We start from the raw sequence: 19,381 nt of genomic DNA on the forward strand, positions 1-19,381 counted from the left end.
CACTGTAATGTGCAGCGCCTCACGCCTGGGCGCTGCACAGTACAGAGCAGCGCCTATCCCTTGGGCGTTGCACACTCACTTAGCATTTTTTTGGGCAGAAAACATACTGGAAGCTTATGTTGCTCTCTGGACTGGGATGTCCAGAAGTGCAGCGCCTAAAGAGTAGGCACTGCACTATGGTGTGTGGCGCCTCTCCCTTAGGCGCTGCACGGCTGGACATCTATTTGCTACACTCACCCCCCTCCCACCCATCCCCACCCCACACACCCCCACCCCCACACAAACCCGAAGCTCAGTGCCTCCCCTCTGCCCTCCTCTCTCCCTTTCTCAAATCCTCCTCAGATCCGGAGTATTTGATCGTGGATTTCGAAGCCAAACCCTCCCTTAAGGTAATCTCCTCCGTTCCCCTCATTTTCATCCATAGGAATTGTCACATTTGCTCAAATCTTGCTACTTTGGGTAAACCCTAGTTTTGGCTTGGATTTGCAAATATTTGTTGAATGATGTTAAGTTTCTTTGCTAATTTGGGTTGGTTAGGCTTTCATGGTATGCTAGGGTTAGGGGTATGTGTGTTTGATGTTGGTGTTAGGGTTATGCTATGGTTAGGATTGTGTTATTGTTAAGTGGGGGTTAGGGTTAACCAAGAATTATCGGTTTTGTAGGCATGGCTTCATCCGGTTCCATGACGAGGCCACCGTGTGCTAACCAAGAAGACATGCCGAACAAGTGGGAGGACGCATCTTTGGACAAGGTGAAGGAGAAAGATGCCAACATCCCGCCATGTTGGTGTGGAGATGTTTGCAAGGTGAAGGTATCCACCGACCGAAATAAATCATGGACGGAAGGGCGGTGATATTTTGTATGCCCGAACTATGCTTATGATCATGCACTTCCAACTAACGCCTATGACCAACCACCGGTAAGCTCAAGAAGTAAAATGTTACTATCAAATGTGTGTCAACACTAACAAAAATTTTGTATGCAGTCACCGCCTCCTCTATGCAAGTACTTCACGTGGATAGATCTTGAAGTGCTAGAAGATGTCAAAAATGACCAATACCAAGATTGTCTTAGGCGGCAACGGTGGTTCGAAGAATCGTTTCGAAGAGGCTTGGAGGAAGAGCGTCGTCAGAAGGAGAGGATGGAGCGGAAGAAACGAGACGAGGAGAGGGCACGCCAAGCGAAACTTGCTCGTGAGGAGGAGAGGGCAAGAAATCTTGCAAAGGCTCGCGAGGCGCAAGAGGAGGACTCGGCCCGTGACAAGAAGGGGAAATGGCCTCACTCTACTCAGTAGGGACTTCGGTTCGGTGCACTCGTCGTGAACTTGTGAGGGCATGTAAGATGTTGGTGAACTATTTTCTAGGGCAAGCTGCCATTTGTCATTTGTAATGAATGTGTCGTGAACCATGTCGTAGTTCGAATTGTCTTAAGTTATGAACTCGTCGGCATAAAATTTTTGTTTGTTCAAATTGTTGTGATGATGCAGTCATTGTAAGTATTATGATGTTCCGGTGAAATGAATGTGTTGTCAACTCTGTTTTTGCAGTAAACAACCGTGCAACGCCCAGAACAAAGGCGCTGCACTATAACTTGGTAATTTTCGTGGATCGTCAGTGCTCAAAGCCTTCTGTGGCCCTATGGGCAGCCATGGCCAGTTAAGCAGCGCCTATGGGACGGGCGCTGCACTGTGAGGTGCAGCGCCTAGGCTTTGGGCGCTGCATAGTACAGTGCAGCGCCTGACTGTCAGGCGCTGCAGTGCTGTTAACTGCCAAACTGCAGAAACAGATTCCATTTTGGAAAATACAAATACTGAACAATTCAACTGAACAAAGACAACATCATTTAGGACAAATACTGAACAAAGATAACTAATAATTTGAACATCACATCTTTTAGGACAACACAAATACCACAATAGTAAGAGTTCACCAACATATAACATAACCCAACAAGTTCATCAACCTAACGAAACGGCTACAAGAGAGCACTTCCATAGTAACAAACACTAATGCCTTCCGCGCGTGTTCCTGGTGCCACGCCTGCAGGCAATCTTCTTCTTCCTGGATGGACGAGCCTCCTCTTCCTGCACTTCCTCCTCTGCCTCCGCCTCCGCCTCATGATCCAAGCTAGCCATCCGTGAGGTCCCTACGACCACCTTTGGGTTGCCTCTGTTGTCAAAGTCGTTGGGCGTGTACCGGCGTCTGGGCTGCCTAGGCTTGAACACATATGGGGACCGAAGTTGAGCGTCCGCCAAAGTCATGTCATCATCAAGCTCATCACCCTATCACACAATCAAACAATATGGTGAAGACCGACGTCGTAATCAAGTGAGAATCACATCTAAAGGATTAGTCATACCTCTTGGATGACCGCACCCTCATCATCCTGATAAGCATATGAGGAACTCACATCGTCCCTCTGATGGTGAGATGAGGGGTCTGATGGTGTACCAGACCTAGAGGCAGATGGTTCATCAATTTCGGGATCACGGCAACCGAGAAGATTCGATAACCACCTTAACTTCCTGGCCTGACGCTGTAACATGAACAAGTGTGGAAGATATGAAACTCCACAGCATAGACTACCTCTCATAGTGAATGCGATTTGTACCTTGAGGAATGCTCGTAGTGGACCATCATCATTGCCTTTTCCAACTGGTGTTTCCTCCAGAATAGACTGGCTCTCATCAGCTGCTTTCTTGATCTCGGTGCGCTGCGGATGAGAAAGAATGAACACGTTAGCCATTCAAACATGTGTAATACGGCCAACGGGAAAGTAAAGAAGAAACACTTTACCACATAGTTAATCACCGGAACAGCAGGGACTCCGTGCCCTACCCTGACATCTCTGTTGTACTTCCCCTTTGATAGATCCTCAAAGTTTACGGGTTCTTCAAGAATATCCTCATTATATGCCGACGGGAATATCTCAACTCGAGTATTTTCAAGAAGCCATCGTATGTAGTTATCAAAAGCAAGTGGACTATGCTCACGAAGCTTGGCGCGTGCACTACGAGCTTCCTCCACACAAAGCTGGAAGCGGGTAACATACGAAGCATGATGCTTGTCCCAGTCCTTTATCTTCCGCTGCCTTCTCCTGTCCAACCTGCATGGTACAAAACCAAACATTAGCAAAATCAAGGAGTGACGATGCTTAGTCAATACGGTTCATGCTGTCTTACCTATGAAGTGCTTTGTCCGTATCCACCCATTCCGGCGGGTGAGGCTGAAACAGACCAAACTGACGAGACACGCGATGTGGCAAATGAAACTCAACAGCCCAGTTGCATATCAGTGGGCACCGCATACGCCAGAGATCCCTATCCCGCAAGCACATCGGGTTGATGGTAAACTCCGGGGTGTACCCAAGTCTGTCATCGGCGCCATATGGCTGCCATTCCACCTATGAAATAGGGCAATAATGCAAAATTGGTGAATTTTTTTCAGGCAAACATGAGAAATGACTGAAGTAATGACCTCGTTACCTGCTCAGGTGTAATCGTGTCCAACTCGACAACGTACTTCTGGTACATGAGATTGACATCGTTCGTCATCTCGGAAACCACATCCCACTTGTAAGCCCAAGTGGGGCGCCGTAATTCGTCATCTTCATCTTCATACCAAGGATTAAACCTGACGCTCTTCGGGCGTCCAACAGGCAGACGCTCCCAGCTTCATACAGAAAGTAGAAGCATATTACCACCAATGCCTGCACTATCTGTGATCCTGCAACACGCATTGTCCAGCTGCATATGAAAGAAAAACAATGTTAACTTGACAGCAAGCTTGCATTGCTAATGAAGAAATGAGTTGATCACAAAACAGACCAACTACTTGTCGGTACAAGTAGGCAAGAGTCGCTGAACCCCAGCTCCATTTGCTATCGAAGACGGTCAACGCCTTCAGCCACATCCATGGAGCGTTCTTGCCAGTGGAGTCAGGAAACAAAGTCCTCGACACAACATACCACATGTAGACACGAGCATGTGTCTGGATCACGTCATCAGTGGCATCCGGAGGGCGCGTCGCAAAGTGAGTTTGAATCCACGTGAAAGCAGCTCCGGATGCTTTCCTTTCCTTCTTCTTCTTCTCTTCTCCCTCCTCTACATCAGCCTCAGCCTCGGTAGGAGCCATACCGATAAGAGCAATCATCTGCTCGCGCCACCCATCAGAATCGGTGCTCATACAGAGAGGCATCCCGTTGATAGCAAGACCGGTGATCAACGAGACATCCTCGAGCGTCACGGTCATCTCCCCAGTCCGAAGATGGAAACTATGCGTCTCCGGCCTCCACCAATCAGCAAGAGCGGACACCAGTGGAGCGTTCAGATTCGGCGTGGACCGGCTGACCAACTGAATCCACGGGAGTAGTCCTGCCTGCTTGATGTATGGTGTGTACCGCTCATCGTAAGGCATGGCAGGACCAGAGACTCCGTGATACCGAATCTTCAAAGGTTCAAGCTTCTGCAAAAAACAAGTAATGACAAATCTTAGGGCATGTAAATTTCAACTTAAGGCAAAATATTTAGATTACTCGTTATTACCATCTCCTTCTCGCGCATCATGTAGGCCCGGTGTTTTGTGTCGTAGACATCGTCGAGAAGCCAAACCATCCTTACAAAGTTCAAACAATAAACATATATGAGTTCAATCTTCATCTCAAATATCGGTATACACTAAACATCTAATATGTGTTCAATTACAAGAAGCTCAACATCTCCTTCTCACACAATGAATATGTCATATGTGTTCAAATAAACTCAACATCTAATATTTCAAATAAAATCAACATCTAATATATATCTAAAAAACATATCATATATCTCTACAAAACTCAACATCTCATTGTTATCTATATAAATAGGCATCTCATATATATATATATATATATATTGTGAACTAAGCAACAACACTACGGTACTACCACTATGACTACACATCCTAAATCAAGCAAATCAAGGGTTCCATCAAATCTTGGACAAATCTCTAAAATGGCAACAAATTTACGGAGGAAAAGAAAGGGAACGGAGGAGTTTACCTAGTAGGATGGATTGGAGATCGAATCCACGGATCAAATCTTCAGATCTGAGAGGGATGTGGGGGGGATTCGATGGGGGCGCCGCCGCTGCTCTCTGTCCAGAGAGTGGAGAGGGGGAAGAACTGCCTGGCCGGGCTGGGCCGATGCGCTTTAACTCACTGTGCAGCGCCCAAGAGCTAGGCGCTGCACATTACAAGTATGGCGCCTAAGTCTGAGGCGCTGCAGTGCTGTCTGTGGGGCCGCAACTGGATCAGGGCTGCCACGCTGGCACGAGGTGCGACGCCCAAGAGAGAGGCGCTGCATAGTAGTTTGTGGCGCCCAGCTGTCGGGCGCCACACAAAAGGGTCAGCAGAGTGAAATTTTTTCGGAACGAGGTCAGTTTGTGATTTGATTTGGACCTCAGGTCAAATATGTGATTTCTGCCAAAACCCATGGCATGGGAGGGGAACAGAAGCGCTTTTACCGTTGACAGGGACGAGACCAGAGGGAGAGTAAGACAGAAAGCATCCGCAAAAAGAAAAAAGAAAAGAAAAGGAGTGAGACAGAAAGCGAGAGGAAGCAGCCAGCCAGCCAGCCACGGTAGAAAGGGACAGAAAAGATAAACAACGCAACGCGACGGGAGGAAGGAAGGAAGGACCGAGAAACCAAAGCGGAGGTCAAAGGCCCACGCGGGAGCAGTAATTAAACCGGGCCAGCGGCGGCGGGATTAGTTGGTGTGGTCAGCGAGATGGAGGAGAGGGAGCGGAGGAAGCCGCGGAACACGTGTGCCAATGTCACACCCCACGCCCACGCGGCACAAGAGAAGAGAATACTTCGTCCCAGTTGCATCCATAGGCTCCTCCCCTCTCCCTTCACACCTCACACACCTTGCCTTCTTCCCTCCCGAGCGAGCGAGCAAGCAAGAGGAACCCAGCTCTCCCTCTGTCTCGCCCGCCGCCAGCTCCTCCGCGCAACGCAACGCAGGCGAGGCCCCGGCCGGCGAGTCGACAGTCGAGACCATTTCTATCCATCCTCGGTAAGTAATTTATACAGTACGTCGCATCACGGCTTGCGCGCTCCCCTGCTTCAGTTCTTGCAGGCCATGTTCGTTTAATCCCCTCACCACAGGGATTGAAGGGGATTGGGGAGGTTTGAGGGAGATTTTGACTTGCAAGGGATTTAATCCCTTTCAAACCCCTCCAATCCATGCCTAACCGAACAAGGCCGCAAGGGGAAAAAAAGCTTCAGTTCTTGCAAGGGGGAAAAAGCAAAATCCAGCATCGGCTCTCGTTTAATTTGGTATTTGGTACAGCTGCTTGCGTTCTCCCACCCCGAGCCGGTTATTTTGCTTTCTCCCACCGCCGATCTGTTAGTTCGCGCTCTGATGTTTGATAGATGAGAGATTGGATGTCTCGCCTCTCACATCTATCTCTTTCGTACTTCATGCATGGGACAGCGATGCAGCTTGGCAGTTTTACCCATTTACTAAACTCTGCATCCGTCCGTTGGCTCTGCTCCGCTTTGTTGCAGATCAGTAAGGTGAGCTAGGAGGATCCCCTGCCCTGCCCTGCGCCCCCGGGTCTGCCAGGCCGAGGATCGATGGCCGGCGGCGGCACCAGCATCAGGAAGTATGTGGGCGCCCTCAAGGACTCCACCACCGTCAGCATCGCCAAAGTCAACAGCGACTACAAGGTACTACTACTACTACAAGGAATCGCCCTGTAACATTCATCTCAAAATTTGCTTCTAGAGATTTTTGTTTTAACTGTATTGTAATCGCTCTTTGCAACAGCAACTGGACATCGCGATCGTCAAGGCCACCAACCATGTGGAGCGCCCTGCAAAGGAGAAGTACATCAGAGGTACTAACAAACTCATGTTTCTCTCAACAAGTGTTCTACATGTTTTTACTGAAGGACAACAGCTTTGATTTCCACCACCGTTCTGATCATGTGCTTCCTGTCTCCAGACATCTTCATGCATCTTAATTCCGGGCGGGCTCGGGCCGACGTGGCCTACTGCATCCGCGCCCTCGCCAGACGCCTCTCCAAGACGCGCAACTGGGCGGTATGTCCACCATAATAAATTCTCCTGATATTCATCATCCAAGCAAATGATGTCTGCTGTACTTGCTGCTATCTGGGTGGTGTTCAGTAACTAAGGTGGAATGCTGCTTATGATTGATGAACTTTTTATTTATGTATTCATTCATCAGGTTGCACTCAAGACATTGATTGTCATACACCGTGCCCTTCGCGAGGTCGACCCTTCTTTCCGTGATGAGCTCATCAGTTATGGAAGATCTAGCGGCCAGATGCTACACATGTCCTATTTCAAAGATGACTCTAGCCCTGATGGTACTAATTGCTGCTAACTTCACCCTGGTCTTGGATTAGGACTTTCTGTTTCGCCAAAAATAAGAAGAACTTTCTCCTGACATGTTGTATTTGCAGCTTGGGATCACTCTGCTTGGATACGCAATTACGCTTTGTTTTTGGAAGAGAGGCTCGAATCTTTCCGTGTGCTGAATTATGACGTCGAACTGGATCCATTGGTACGTAATCTAATGCAAGTTTATTTATTTATTATGGAAACAAAAAAAATTTGGTCCATAGTGTGTCAATGGATCACTTTAGCATCTTATTTGTGATAACTATTATCTGCAGGGAACACGAGATGTTGATACGACTGGTTTGCTTGCACAACTGCCGGCATTGTCGCAACTTCTTTTTCGGCTAATCAGTTGTCAGGTGATTCATTGCTTTGTTATTCTGCGCAAAGTGAATCGGATCCAATATTTTGAGGTGTTATGGTATCTAAATCTGCATTGCTTACCGTTGATTCATATTTTCAGCCGCATGGGTCATCATCTTATAACACCATAATCCAGCATGCTCTTTCAATGGTGAGGATTCAGAACATTTATGAACAGTGAGCTATCTAATAGTGATTTCATCAGTCCTTAACTTTGTTTTACTTGTAAATGGAAGGTTGCTACGGAGAGTGTTAGGATCCAGACAGCCATCAATGATGGCATACTCAATCTAGTTGACAAGGTACCGGCCACTAGCTTATTTTTTAAAGATTATCTTGTATGTTTATTTGTTTCTCTTACACCATTGACATCTTCTGCACAATGCAGTTTTTTGATATGCATAGGGACGACGCTATTAGGGCCCTGGACATATACAAAAAAGCACTTAAGCAGGTCAGTTGTTTATCTCCTATTGTTGGTCAACTAATTACTTTCTTTGTTTGAACTGGTTTTGCACAACATCTGAAATGATGTCCGTGTTTCTCTGTACTTATCGTCGTTTTTGGGTTGTGCAGGCAGGGCAACTTTCTGGATTTTACGAGACGTGTAAAACCATACATATTGGGCGGGATGAGAAGCTGTTAACAATCGAACAGGTTTGGTTCCAATCCTCAGGATTATTTGTATATTTCCATTGTTGTTCTTATGTTTGTAAACTTGCTGATTGCCTATCGATAACACATGCAGCCTCCCGCGTCATTCTTGCAAGCCATGGAAGATTATGTGAGAGATGCTCCCCTTGCTTCAAAAAATCAGGTTTGAATTTCTACAAGCCAATAATGGACGGTGCTTCTCACAGTTCAGTTAGTATCATTATTGTAAAAATAGCAACTAAAACACCACATACGAAACAGTTAAATCGCAAAACGAAGCTTTTGATTGTTCATTCGACATCTTTATTTGTTTGCAGGCTGTACTGGCAATAGAGTACAACAGAAAACCAGAAGAGGAAGAAGCATCAACTCCACCACCTCCTCCTCCTCAAGTATCAACTTCAGAGAAAGAACCAGAACCAGAGCCGGTTACAAAAGTCATGCCTAGAGTCGAGCAAATAGATTTGCTGGTAATTTTCCATGTCACTAGAGCAACCACATATTATCTTATTTATAACTGAATCAGCCTAACAAATTCATCTCTGCTTTACAGGGGATGGATGAGCCGATCCCTGACACGTCTGAGCTAGATCAAAAGAATGCTTTGGCCTTAGCAATTGTTGAACCAGGTACATACATATCTTCCAGATGAACCATCGTAACTTATTAACCGCGTGAAATGTTAGAAACAAGAAGAAAATCAGGCACTAAAGTATGTGTGCCGATTCTCGCCTTTTGCTGCAGATAATGCGCGTAAAGCTGCTGCTGGTTCCGAAAATGTCGCCACCAGCTGGGAGCTAGCACTCATCACAGAACCCAGTGCAAGTGAAAATGTTGCTACTTCAAGAAATTTGGTGAATACCTGAAACACTTGGCTACGGTTTCTTTACCTGATCATGTCTCTGAAATCAAACTGACATTTTGTTGCCCTACAGGCCGGTGGAATGGATCTGCTCACCCTCGACAGCCTCTACGACGACGCACACCAGCATGCCCAGCAGAATGTGAGCTACAATCCCTGGGAGCAGCCGGCCCCGGCTTCGGCTCCGATGATGCAGCAGCAGTATCAGCAGCAGCCGATGCACAACCCGTTGTACGCCTCGGCGCAGCAGCAGCAGGCGTTCATGCTCCAGCAGCAGCAGGCCTTCGTGCTCCAGCAGCAGCACCAGTACCAGCAGATGATGATGATGGGCGCGCCGTCGCTCCATCGCCAGGCGTCCTCCAACCCGTCGCTCCATCGCCAGGCGTCCTCCAACCCATCGCTCCATCGCCAGGCGTCCTCCAACCCGTCGCTCCATCGCCAGGCGTCCTCCAACCCGTCCTTCCATCGTCAGGGATCCTCCAACCCGTTCGACAGATCATATGTGCCGGCAGCCGCCCCCGGTGGTGGTTACCCTTATGCTCCGGCGATGCAGCTCCACACCGGCAACGCCTACACCGGGACCGGCATGATGTAGAGATGCTTGTGGTGGTTTTTCTTTTTGTTTCGCCGTTGCGAATTTTTTACGAGTTAGTAGGAACCTGGTGTATAGTTGAGATGAGTAATAGCAGGGGAAGTATTTTTCCCCGGCTATTTGTGGTCAGGACGGTTGCTTGTGCTGTGCAGCCGTGAAGTATTATTGTCCAGGGAAATTAAATTCTGGGAACATGGTAACAATGTTTGAAACAGGAGAAGAGAGATGAACATTGTGAAAAAAAGGTATCAACAGAGCAACTTTTCTCTCTCTTTTGAGACATGAGAAAAAACAGACATTATTTAACAAGATACTCCCTCTGTTTCATAATGTAGTGCATATAGATTTTTAGAAAAGTCAAACCTCACAAACTTTGACCAAGTTTGTGGAGGAAAATATTTACATCTAGAATGCATAACATATATCATCAGATTCATCATAAGACGTAGTTCCATATTTTATATATTTGGTATTATAGATATAAAAAGTTTTATCTATAAACTTGTCAAAGTTTGTAAAGTTTGACTTTTCAAAAAATCTATATGCGCTGCATTATGAAACGGGCGGAGTATTTAGTTTCTCTTTTTGAGATAGGGAAAAAAATAGAACTGAACAGAAACTATGCATCAACAGAATTGATCAGTCAGACAAAGCAAGATGCATTTTGTTCAGATGTCAGTAAAAAGCAAGATGCATTTTGTTCAGATATCATACTGACGGAAAGCGACAGAAGCTAGACAGAGTATGCAGTGATGCCTTGGCAAACAGCTGACTGATTTAAGTTCAAGTTCCTACCAACAAAAAATCATGTGCTAGCAGGCAGAGGATAACTGTACATGCAACTGAACAGGCTCACTTCACTGATATAAACAAGGTCAAGCACACCAATGCTCCAAATCGTACTGTAGATATTCACAAGTTGATGATCCCTATTTCTAGCGAGGCACCACTAGAAACACACAGACCACAGGTTCGGGACTGGATGAAGCGCTGGAGATCAGAAGGCGCGGGAGAGGATGAAGCGCTGGAGATCAGAAGGCGCTGTACTCGTCCTCGGAGTTCATCTGGAGGAACCACACGATGGCCAGCCCGAAGACGGCGAAGGAGGACAGCTCCATTGTCAGCGCGCCCCACCCGATGACGCCGGCGTGCTTCAGGATCGACGGGATGGCGATGCTGCCCACGATGGACGCGCCCGTCAGGAACTTGGTGAAGTTCACCCACCTGCATGCAGTGGTGAAATTGCGTAAGAAAAAAAAGCTACAATAACTATCTTTAACCATGTATATATAAGAAAAGATTTCAAGGGAAGCAATAAGGTATGAATGTTTGTCCATCACAGATGTCCCACAATAGAGTTGCCATCGTTTGAAATCTAGATATGGTGTAAGAACCACTGTCAGAAAAGGTTATGAGTACCATCTGTGCCACTAAGGTAAGGCATATCTTTTGAAGTAAAAACTGTTCTCAATCATCAGATTTGACAAACGTGATTCATAACGCAGAACCAGTACTGGCTACCAGGTAGTACTAGATAATCGCTTACCCATCATTCTCATTTGACATGATCGATGGAGAATCGGAGCCCAGGAAAAATATGAGCGGCATGGGTAGTATGAGGTACATCAGAACTGCACAAAATGCCATGGATTACTTACAAACTCCTGAAAGCAATTACCAGATAAAGGTTTGGTAATGCGAACAAAAGTCTCTAACCTGTCAACATGGGCCACCAGTTGTTATAAAGAGCACATGCCTGAAGAAGACGGAGTTAAGGAGATTTAGGCAACGTGGAAAAAAGGATAAAAAAGCTGATGCTGTGATGTTAGGTGCTGATGCTTACCAAAATCTGCAATACGATCCCACCAGAGACAAGTATTGCCAGGGCGGCAAGTCTTCCGCTATGCAAGCATGTTCTCATACTGCGTGATAGCGCCATCGTTCCCTTTGAGGCTCTTCAGTTATGCAAGTTTCTGGAATTGTGAAAAGGAAGACAGTCAAACACATTACGGACATCCTATATGCAAAATAGAAAAGAAAATAACACTATGAGCACTAACTAATGGTCGAAAGGTCCATATGACCGAATCACAATCATAATCATATGACCAAACCAACCTATCTTTGACTAAGGATAAGGAATAGGATGCTCTCAACCAGCCTAAACACACAGCCGCACAGTCCCACCAATGTTTTCAGATTAACACCTGATTGCTGTCTACTGAAGAAAATAATAGCCGTGTGCAGCAACAGGAAACCATCCAGATGGCATCAGCATCCACTTGAGTGGCAGAATCGCTTGCGAAAGAAAGAGACTCGAATCATAATTCACGCGCAGCCCGAATTATTTCTCCCCAATTCTGATACCCGGACACCTAACACCTTAGAACATATCCGCCAATTCGATCGTAATTCGTGCGCCGCCCAAAGCAATCAATCAATCCCCTCTCCCCGGCTAACCCGATCAAACCCAGAGGCGATTCAGATCGGGGAGACACGACCAGAGTACTTCATCCCTCTCGAGTTACTCTCGGCCGCACCGATTCGACAGAGGCGGACAGAAGGCGGAGGGGATCGACGGGTGCGTACCTAGCGCGAGGCGCGTGCGGCGGAGACGGCGGCCGCCGCTCGACGAGGAGGCTGCGGCGGGGTCGGGGGCGGCCGGGGAGGGATCGATCTCCGTCCGGCCAGAGGAATCGGTGGCGATTGGAGAAGGGCCGGTGGTGGTGGTGTGGACGGGACCGTAGGGTGATTAGCTAGGTAGCTAGCCGGTGTTATTTTATTTTATTAACCGCTGTCCCTAATCGCGAGGGTTCCTAATCGAGTTGGAGAAGGATCGGATCTCGCTGGCCTTCACCGGCTCCACCCCCCGCTGATGTAGCGCCGATTTGTTTGTGGAGACGGGTAGCTTTCGGAAACTAGATTAAACACCCGCTGATGTAGCCCTATTTTACATCGAATATCCAATTCTAAGTCCAGGCATCCAGTAAACAGTAAATTCATAAAAAATACTACAGTGTAAAAATTTAATCTAAACCTTTTTTGCATTGAAGGTGTTTATTTAAGTGCGTGAAATTCGTGCCAATTTCAACGCATTCGGGCATCTAAGTAGCTCTGAGGAAAAAAAAATGTCCGAACAGTGCACAAAATTCACAGACCCCAAATTTGTCTTTTTTGTTAAAAGCTACTCAGATGTTCAAATGCGCTCCAATTTGGCACACATTCAAGCATCTTCCACCATATAAAAAACTATTTTTTTAATTTTTTATTTTACATGAACCCCTGTCTGATTTATGTTTATTTTATTTTCACAAAAATCCCACCCAGCAGAATATAAAGCGCAAATCTCAGCAGCAGCACCACAGAGTGAAACGATTTTCATCCTTCGGAAAAAAAATCCATAAGGGTGTCTTTCTTTTCTTCTACAGAAAAAACAAAAACATGCAAAGAAAGCCGCCACACACATATACTCCTTCCGTTCGGAATTATTTATCACGGAAATGGATGTATCTACATTCTAGATACATTCATTTCCGAGACAAGTAATTCCGAATGGAGGGAGTACTTCTGGAAACCAATCCATGGCACAAGACGGCGTCAATTTGTGTAACAGATACACCTGGACTTATAGCAATCCTGAAGCATCTTAGCAAGATACAGACAGGCCTGGAGAGGGGGAACCAGAGTTCAGGCCCGGCACCTACCGAGCTCAGAAAATGAGCGAAAGCGCACTACGAGCAGGACTAGGGTGACATTGCAACAACAACATGCTCCAGCTGCAAAACCAAGCAGGACACACGGCAGTTTACAGACGAGTTCATATGAACATGGGACATGGGCATGAGCACGAAGGGCGAGATCCTGGTCTGGTATACAAAACACAGCAACTTCCTGGTGCGATCCGGGGACATAGAGAGCGGATAACGAATGATGAGGTAGACCAGTCGATATAGAAGCCTGCACAAGCAACACGGGACACGGTGAGAACATGGAAGAAATGCAGGGGATACAATAGGAGGAGATTCACTTGGATGGTGCTGGGTTAGCATGCTACTTTCATCGCAAAATAAAAATGCCACTTGATCTAGTTATTAGAATGTTGGAAGTACTTTTTTTTACATGAAACTGAACAAAAGGTTTAACTTGTTAATTGACAGGTGGCGTCTTTGGACCATTTACTCGAGATTCAGACAACAAAATAGCAACTCACTGAAACTGCCCAATCAAATTACGATGATGAAATGGGCGGACCCTCACAGAAGTCTTCCTACCTTGGTTACCCCCTACATTTAGCACGCGTCTCCGACTTTGGCTGATCAAGCATTTGATTCTGTTAGAGTACGTAATGGGTTTAATGGGCTGGCAGTATAGCCCGTTAGTTTTAGGGTTAACTAGAGATAAGAGTCGCTTGCTTAGGGATCAAGTAAGTCTTACTTGGGAGTTAAGTAAACCTCTCTATATAAAGAGAGGAGATGTATCAATCTAATCAAGCAAGAATTAAGAAGGAAATCACTTCCATCTTGCCCGGCCATGGGCAAAAGGCCCCCGACCGGCCCTCTCGCGCCCTCCTTCTAGCAGCGCCATAACAATTTGGTATCTGTTAGCTTCGCTTCGATCATGTCTTCACAGCTGCCCAACCTGTCTCTTCCGTTGCCGGTCACCTCGTCACCTCCGGCGACCACCACCACCGTTGCCCCGCTCCTGCCCGCGCCGGGATCCTCCGTCATGCCCGCCCCTGTCGTCCTTACCCCGAAGGAGGTGTCCGGGGCGCTGCGGGACCTAACCCAGGCGGTCCAGGAGATCCGCTTGTTCTTGGCCGGGTCCTGCGGGCCACACCCGGCTGCGCCGCCATGGCTGCCGTGGCAGCCGCCGCACTAGGCGGCCTTCGCCGCGCTCACCGGGCCGCTGCAGCTACCATCCACCGCCACCACCGCCCCACCCTGGCTGCAGTGGCAGCCGCCGCTCCTGGCGGCCTCCGCCACGCTCGGCGCTCCGCTGTAGCAGCCACTGCTGGTCAGCTCCAGCCCCGCATCGACCGCGGTGGCAAGAGTTCCGATCCACCAGATCAAGTTCCCGCCATCGCCATCACCGCTTCCCCAGGGCATCCCCATCCAGCAGATCAAGTTCCCACCGTCGCCGTCACCGCTTCCGCCTTGGATCACTAGCCGTCACGTGTCGGCGGTGAGGCTGCAGGCTGCTGCGCGTGGCCTCCTAGCGCATCGGCATGTGCGGGAGATGTGTGGTCTGCAGCTGCCGCTCCTCCAAATTGCCCTTCGCTGCGCAAAGGACCTCGATCTTGTCCGCCACGTCGGGGATCTTGGGCATGCGGTTTCCCCCACGGGCGGCGAGCATACTGTTTTTCCCGCGGGCACCGACCTCAAAGTCTGCGACATCGGCGGTTGGGGAGGGGGGGGGGCGCACCCCTCCTCATCATTCTCCATCGCAAGCCCTTCACTCTTCCCTGTGTGGTGCAGACCAACAGCCGTCCGGCAGGGAGAAGGCAGGGTGTCACAGGAGCACACCGCGTAGCACCACTGCATTCCACCACCGGCCGCCGCGAGGGCGCCTCTGCTGGTCGCTCTTGCGACCACTTTCAGGTGGCCATACACATGCGCTCCTTTTGTCCAGGTGGTGTCCATAGGATCCTGGTGGCTGTACATGTGCACATCCGACTTGCGGATGGTGTCCACTTGTTGTTAAAGGGTCCAAAATAAAGCGTTCCAGTCCATTTCAGGTTGAGAGGAATAAAACAAGCCGAGATGTAAAAGGCTTGTTTTTAGGTGTTAGGTTTGTGTTGCGTCGAGTCATGGTTATATGTTGGTTAGGCTGCAGCTCGAGAACAAGCTGCATGTCCAGGTGGGGCGTAGTGTTATAGTACGTAATGGGCCTAGGCTGACAGTATAGCCCGTTAGTCTTAGGGTTATTAGAGATAAGGGTCGCTTACTTAGAGGTCAATATAATAACAACAGCCAAACTTTTTAAAAAAAATCAGCGTAGTAACAGATCGAGTGAGACCTGTTGCTGAAAGGTGCAACATATGCCAGACATATACATCTGGAAAACGATTTTCCGTTAACACGAGACGGGTTACAGTATAACACATCTGTAAAGAACCTAGCGTGATCTGGAACAAAGCTAGATGAAGCATCTTGGCAAAATACAGGCCTTGCGAGGGGAAACTTCAGGAAACGAGCAAAACTGAACTTGCAGAATTACGATGACACTGCAACGACATGCTCCAGCTGCATCAAATCAGGACATACAGCAGTTTACGTACGAGTTCATATGAATATGGGACACGGGCATGAGCACCAAGGGCGAGATCCTGGTCCGGTAGACAAAACACAGCAACTTCATGATGTGGTTCGGGGGCGTAGGTAATGGAGGATGAAGCAGACCAGCACAGCTGTAAGTCCCCACCCGCAGCTCGATATAGAAGCCTGCATAACAGCATAAGAAATACAAGACACGCTGAGAACATGAAAGAAATGCAGGGGATACTGCAGGAGGAGATTCACTTTGGATGGTGTTGGACCAGCATGCTACTTTCATCGCAAAAAAAATGCAACTTGATCTAAGTAGTTATTAGAATGTTGGAAGTACTTTTTTGACATGAAACTCAACACAAGGTTTAACTTGTTAATTGACAGATGGCGTCTTTGACCATTTACTCGCTCTTCCGACAACAAAATAGCAACTCACTTAAACTGCCCCAATCACATTACAATGATGAAATCGACGGACCCCTACACAAGTCTTCCTACCTTCGGCGCTGTCTGCACTTAGCACATCTCCTGCTCTGACTAATCAAGCATTTGATTCCTACTTCATACTTGTACGTGGTGCCAGGGATTAAAATGCATGGTGTCATGGTGGGCCAAAGGGTGTAGAAACAGCGCAAGAAGGTTTAGTATGGAATGCTGCTTCGATACAGGTTGTAGGTTTTGATGGAGTACAATGTGTACAATGCCAACTATTGAAGATATAATCGTGAAGAGTTGTCTGGTTACTTACAGTCGAATAGCAGAAGAGGGTTCTATTGGATGTCAATTTTCTCAGAAGGCACTCCATGAGCACAAAGCAACTTCAAAACACGGTAAACTCTAGCATCGTCCTTCATCATGCCACATATGATTTTGACTATTTTGAGATGCTTCGGTAGTAATGATTGCTTCTTTGGGGCATATCTTTCATCTGCTTCATTCACACGTTGTTTCTGTAGCAAATAAAGTATTTTACTGATGAAGTCGGCAGAAGGTACATGGCAACTTATAAAAGGAAACACCTATAATACTTTGAGGATATATACCTTATGAGTTGGAATATTAAGTTGTAGCGTGAGTGTCTCTAGAATTGGTGAGTGCTGGAGAAAGTAAACCAATCCAGTGAAATCACCAGCCACACACCATTTATTCAGCAACAACGTTTTTAGTTTGCTAAACATGGGGGACCACTTCAAATCCATTCTGAAAACAGATAACTGGACAAAACGAAGAGGGTTAAACAAGAAACAATTCAAGAACTACCTTCATAAGTACATGATGCTTTTTGAGATACAAATGTACATGCTTTGAAAACTTTCTAGTGTTAACCAGATACCGATATTTATATATATCCCAAGCTGTACTTGACTAAAGTAAGGGCAGCCCCAGTGCATGTAGCTCCCGCTTGCGCAGGGTCTGGGGAAGGGTCCGACCACTTTGGGTCTATTGTACGCAGCCTTTCCCTACATTTCTGTAAGAGGCTGTTTTCAGGACTTGAACCCGTGACCTCATGGTCACAAGGCAGCAGCTTTACCACTGCGCCAAGGCTCCCCTTCCTGTACTTGACTAAAGTATGGCTCATAGATTAATCTCAATCCTACATGTTTGAATTGTAATACATGACTAAAGTATCAAGTAGAAGTATGCATAATTCCAGACAAATACATAAAAACATCAAGATTCAAACATGCATGCAATGCACACAATGAGTTTAAACCAAGTGTTTTCCTCGTGGCTCTCGGCTTACCCTTGATAAGCCGGTCCTTAGTAAGCCGTGTCCTGTAAGCCAGGAAAAACACTCGGCTTATATATAAACTGAGTGCAAACCGGCATAAGCCTAGTGTTTTGGGCACTCGGCTTATAATTTTTTTCCTATAGTGTTTGTTCAATATGCCTGTACTGACAGATAACTGGATACAAAACATAAAACGAGATCTAGCAGATGACAAGCAACAATAGGAATCAGCAGAAGTGGGAGCATACCATATCATCACTTGTTAACTCTAAGTTTGTAGCAGCAGACAAGCCTTCCAAAACCACAGAAAATGTTTCTTCCCTAGTGCATCCTTCATCACATGATGGTAGAGTAAAACAGTGATGAAACTCCTCTTCGGAAGATTCGACAGATGCTGTTACCAGTGATGGCATGCTATCAAGCAATGGAGTCAAGCCTGACTCTGGAGCTAGTTTCAAGCTAACGAGATTTGGGGCAGAAATATGAAGGCGGATTTCATTGTCAAAACATCCACCTTTCATGTTAAGGTGTCGTAATGACTGGCAAAAGATACTCGCATAGATGTTACAATCTGTCATCTCTAACACGTCTAACACCTGGCAACTCGAAAGATCCAGAGTCTCTTCAAACTGCATGTGACAAAGCTCTATCCTCTTCAGGTGTGAAGAGACGAGAACCAGGTCGGTTGGGAAGACAGGAGCAGTGACTCGTAGCACCCGAACTTGATGCAACAAAGCATACCGGAGCCACGGCGCAATGCGATCACATGCCTCCTCGCAAAAAGCTAACGGATCCTCTGTATCTGAATCCTCGTACGCATCACAGATGTCACATACGTTCAATGGCGCCGGGTTACGGAGGCGCAGCAGCTCATCCACGAACTTGTAGGAGTCAGTCGCAAGGTCATCCTCGATGCGTAGGGCAGGCACGGACTTCCAGAGCGTGCTCCAGCGCCTAGCGAGCAAGCATGTGCGCACGGCGTCGCGGGAGAGCAAGAAGGACATCACATGCTGGAGGAGCTCATCGGGGAGGGCGCTGATGCGGTCCTTGCCACTGGCCAGCGCCCTTTCCATGTTTCCCTCGTTACGAAGACTCATGGACCTTGTGCTGACCATGTCGCCTCCACCAAGGCTGCCGAGCTATTAGGTACATAGCGTCAGTGAGAGGAAGCAACCAGATGGGGAATAGGCAGAGAAACCAAGATTATCACGTATCACCACATCCCCTGGTCCGCAGCAGCTCGTCCCAGGAATTGAACACAGTGTATTCAAAATTAGAATTCTTTTTATTGGAAGCCTAGCCTTCCTTTTGGCAGGTATAACCAATTATAGCAGCATATTATACTAGTTCTAAACTGTATGAAAGATATCGCATAATATGTTATATTCATAAAAATTGATCATCACTTGGTATTTTTCAACATATAGGCGTAAAAATTGTGGAGTACTATTCTTTATATATAGATAATAATGCTCACTGTAACAAATTCAAAATTTATTAACATT

At 47.1% G+C, this 19,381-nt stretch overlaps 4 protein-coding genes across 5 annotated transcripts; 1 reads left to right on the forward strand and 3 right to left on the reverse strand.

Annotated features, from left to right (window-relative positions):
- Positions 1–1,935: 1,935 nt before the first annotated feature.
- On the reverse strand, positions 1,936–3,398 carry LOC147966504 (uncharacterized). The gene is made up of 5 exons (XM_087527279.1): positions 3,182–3,398; positions 2,796–3,105; positions 2,611–2,712; positions 2,359–2,535; positions 1,936–2,281 (listed from the first exon to the last, which is right to left on the reverse strand). Exons 1-5 carry the CDS (start codon positions 3,334–3,336, stop codon positions 2,006–2,008), a joined length of 1,020 nt encoding a protein of 339 aa, XP_087383405.1. The 5' UTR covers positions 3,337–3,398; the 3' UTR covers positions 1,936–2,005.
- A 2,387-nt stretch (positions 3,399–5,785) lies between these two features.
- LOC125515230 (putative clathrin assembly protein At5g35200) lies at positions 5,786–10,092 on the forward strand. 2 transcript variants are annotated; one of them, XM_048680670.2, is made up of 17 exons: positions 5,786–6,052; positions 6,145–6,322; positions 6,547–6,708; positions 6,809–6,878; positions 6,986–7,083; positions 7,232–7,373; positions 7,470–7,570; positions 7,683–7,766; positions 7,871–7,921; positions 8,007–8,072; positions 8,159–8,224; positions 8,347–8,427; positions 8,519–8,587; positions 8,742–8,894; positions 8,978–9,053; positions 9,169–9,278; positions 9,360–10,092. In XM_048680670.2, the coding sequence occupies exons 3-17, from the start codon at positions 6,616–6,618 to the stop codon at positions 9,879–9,881; spliced, it is 1,782 nt and encodes a 593-aa protein (XP_048536627.1). In that variant the 5' UTR covers positions 5,786–6,052; positions 6,145–6,322; positions 6,547–6,615; the 3' UTR covers positions 9,882–10,092. The 2 variants fall into 2 exon arrangements, with proteins under 2 accessions (XP_048536627.1, XP_048536626.1); XM_048680669.2 differs by lacking the exon at positions 6,145–6,322 and having other exon boundaries at positions 5,787–6,052.
- A 465-nt stretch (positions 10,093–10,557) lies between these two features.
- Positions 10,558–12,736, reverse strand: LOC125512888 (Vacuolar protein sorting 55 (VPS55) family protein). Its single transcript, XM_048677957.2, has 5 exons — positions 12,468–12,736; positions 11,722–11,851; positions 11,595–11,634; positions 11,425–11,509; positions 10,558–11,102 (listed from the first exon to the last, which is right to left on the reverse strand). The coding sequence occupies exons 2-5, from the start codon at positions 11,815–11,817 to the stop codon at positions 10,910–10,912; spliced, it is 414 nt and encodes a 137-aa protein (XP_048533914.1). The 5' UTR covers positions 11,818–11,851; positions 12,468–12,736; the 3' UTR covers positions 10,558–10,909.
- Positions 12,737–14,301: 1,565 nt separating this feature from the next.
- LOC147966505 (F-box/FBD/LRR-repeat protein At5g22660-like) lies at positions 14,302–19,155 on the reverse strand. The gene is made up of 4 exons (XM_087527280.1): positions 18,125–19,155; positions 17,188–17,358; positions 16,893–17,094; positions 14,302–16,318 (listed from the first exon to the last, which is right to left on the reverse strand). Exons 1-3 carry the CDS (start codon positions 18,989–18,991, stop codon positions 16,915–16,917), a joined length of 1,218 nt encoding a protein of 405 aa, XP_087383406.1. The 5' UTR covers positions 18,992–19,155; the 3' UTR covers positions 14,302–16,318; positions 16,893–16,914.
- Positions 19,156–19,381: the final 226 nt, after the last annotated feature.

This window comes from Triticum urartu, chromosome 6A (assembly GCF_056163025.1).
Source record: "Triticum urartu cultivar PI428250 chromosome 6A, HENAU_Tu73, whole genome shotgun sequence".
NCBI classification, from domain to species: domain Eukaryota; kingdom Viridiplantae; phylum Streptophyta; class Magnoliopsida; order Poales; family Poaceae; genus Triticum; species Triticum urartu.

Coding starts and splice junctions, on each gene's coding strand:
- LOC147966504 (XM_087527279.1), bottom strand. CDS start 3,336: ATGTGCTTGCGGGATAGGGATCTCTGGCGTATGCGGTGCCCACTGATA. Junction 2,713..2,795: donor TTCCGGTGATTAACTATGTG/GTAAAGTGTTTC, acceptor TCTCATCCGCAG/CGCACCGAGATCAAGAAAGC. Junction 2,282..2,358: donor AGGGTGCGGTCATCCAAGAG/GTATGACTAATC, acceptor ATTGTGTGATAG/GGTGATGAGCTTGATGATGA.
- LOC125515230 (XM_048680670.2), top strand. CDS start 6,616: ATGGCCGGCGGCGGCACCAGCATCAGGAAGTATGTGGGCGCCCTCAAG. Junction 8,428..8,518: donor AGCTGTTAACAATCGAACAG/GTTTGGTTCCAA, acceptor TAACACATGCAG/CCTCCCGCGTCATTCTTGCA. Junction 9,054..9,168: donor CTTAGCAATTGTTGAACCAG/GTACATACATAT, acceptor CTTTTGCTGCAG/ATAATGCGCGTAAAGCTGCT.
- LOC125512888 (XM_048677957.2), bottom strand. CDS start 11,817: ATGGCGCTATCACGCAGTATGAGAACATGCTTGCATAGCGGAAGACTT. Junction 11,510..11,594: donor CTGGTGGCCCATGTTGACAG/GTTAGAGACTTT, acceptor CATTTTGTGCAG/TTCTGATGTACCTCATACTA. Junction 11,103..11,424: donor ATGTCAAATGAGAATGATGG/GTAAGCGATTAT, acceptor CACTGCATGCAG/GTGGGTGAACTTCACCAAGT.
- LOC147966505 (XM_087527280.1), bottom strand. CDS start 18,991: ATGGTCAGCACAAGGTCCATGAGTCTTCGTAACGAGGGAAACATGGAA. Junction 17,359..18,124: donor AGTTAACAAGTGATGATATG/GTATGCTCCCAC, acceptor CGTTTTGTCCAG/TTATCTGTTTTCAGAATGGA. Junction 17,095..17,187: donor TTAATATTCCAACTCATAAG/GTATATATCCTC, acceptor TATTTGCTACAG/AAACAACGTGTGAATGAAGC.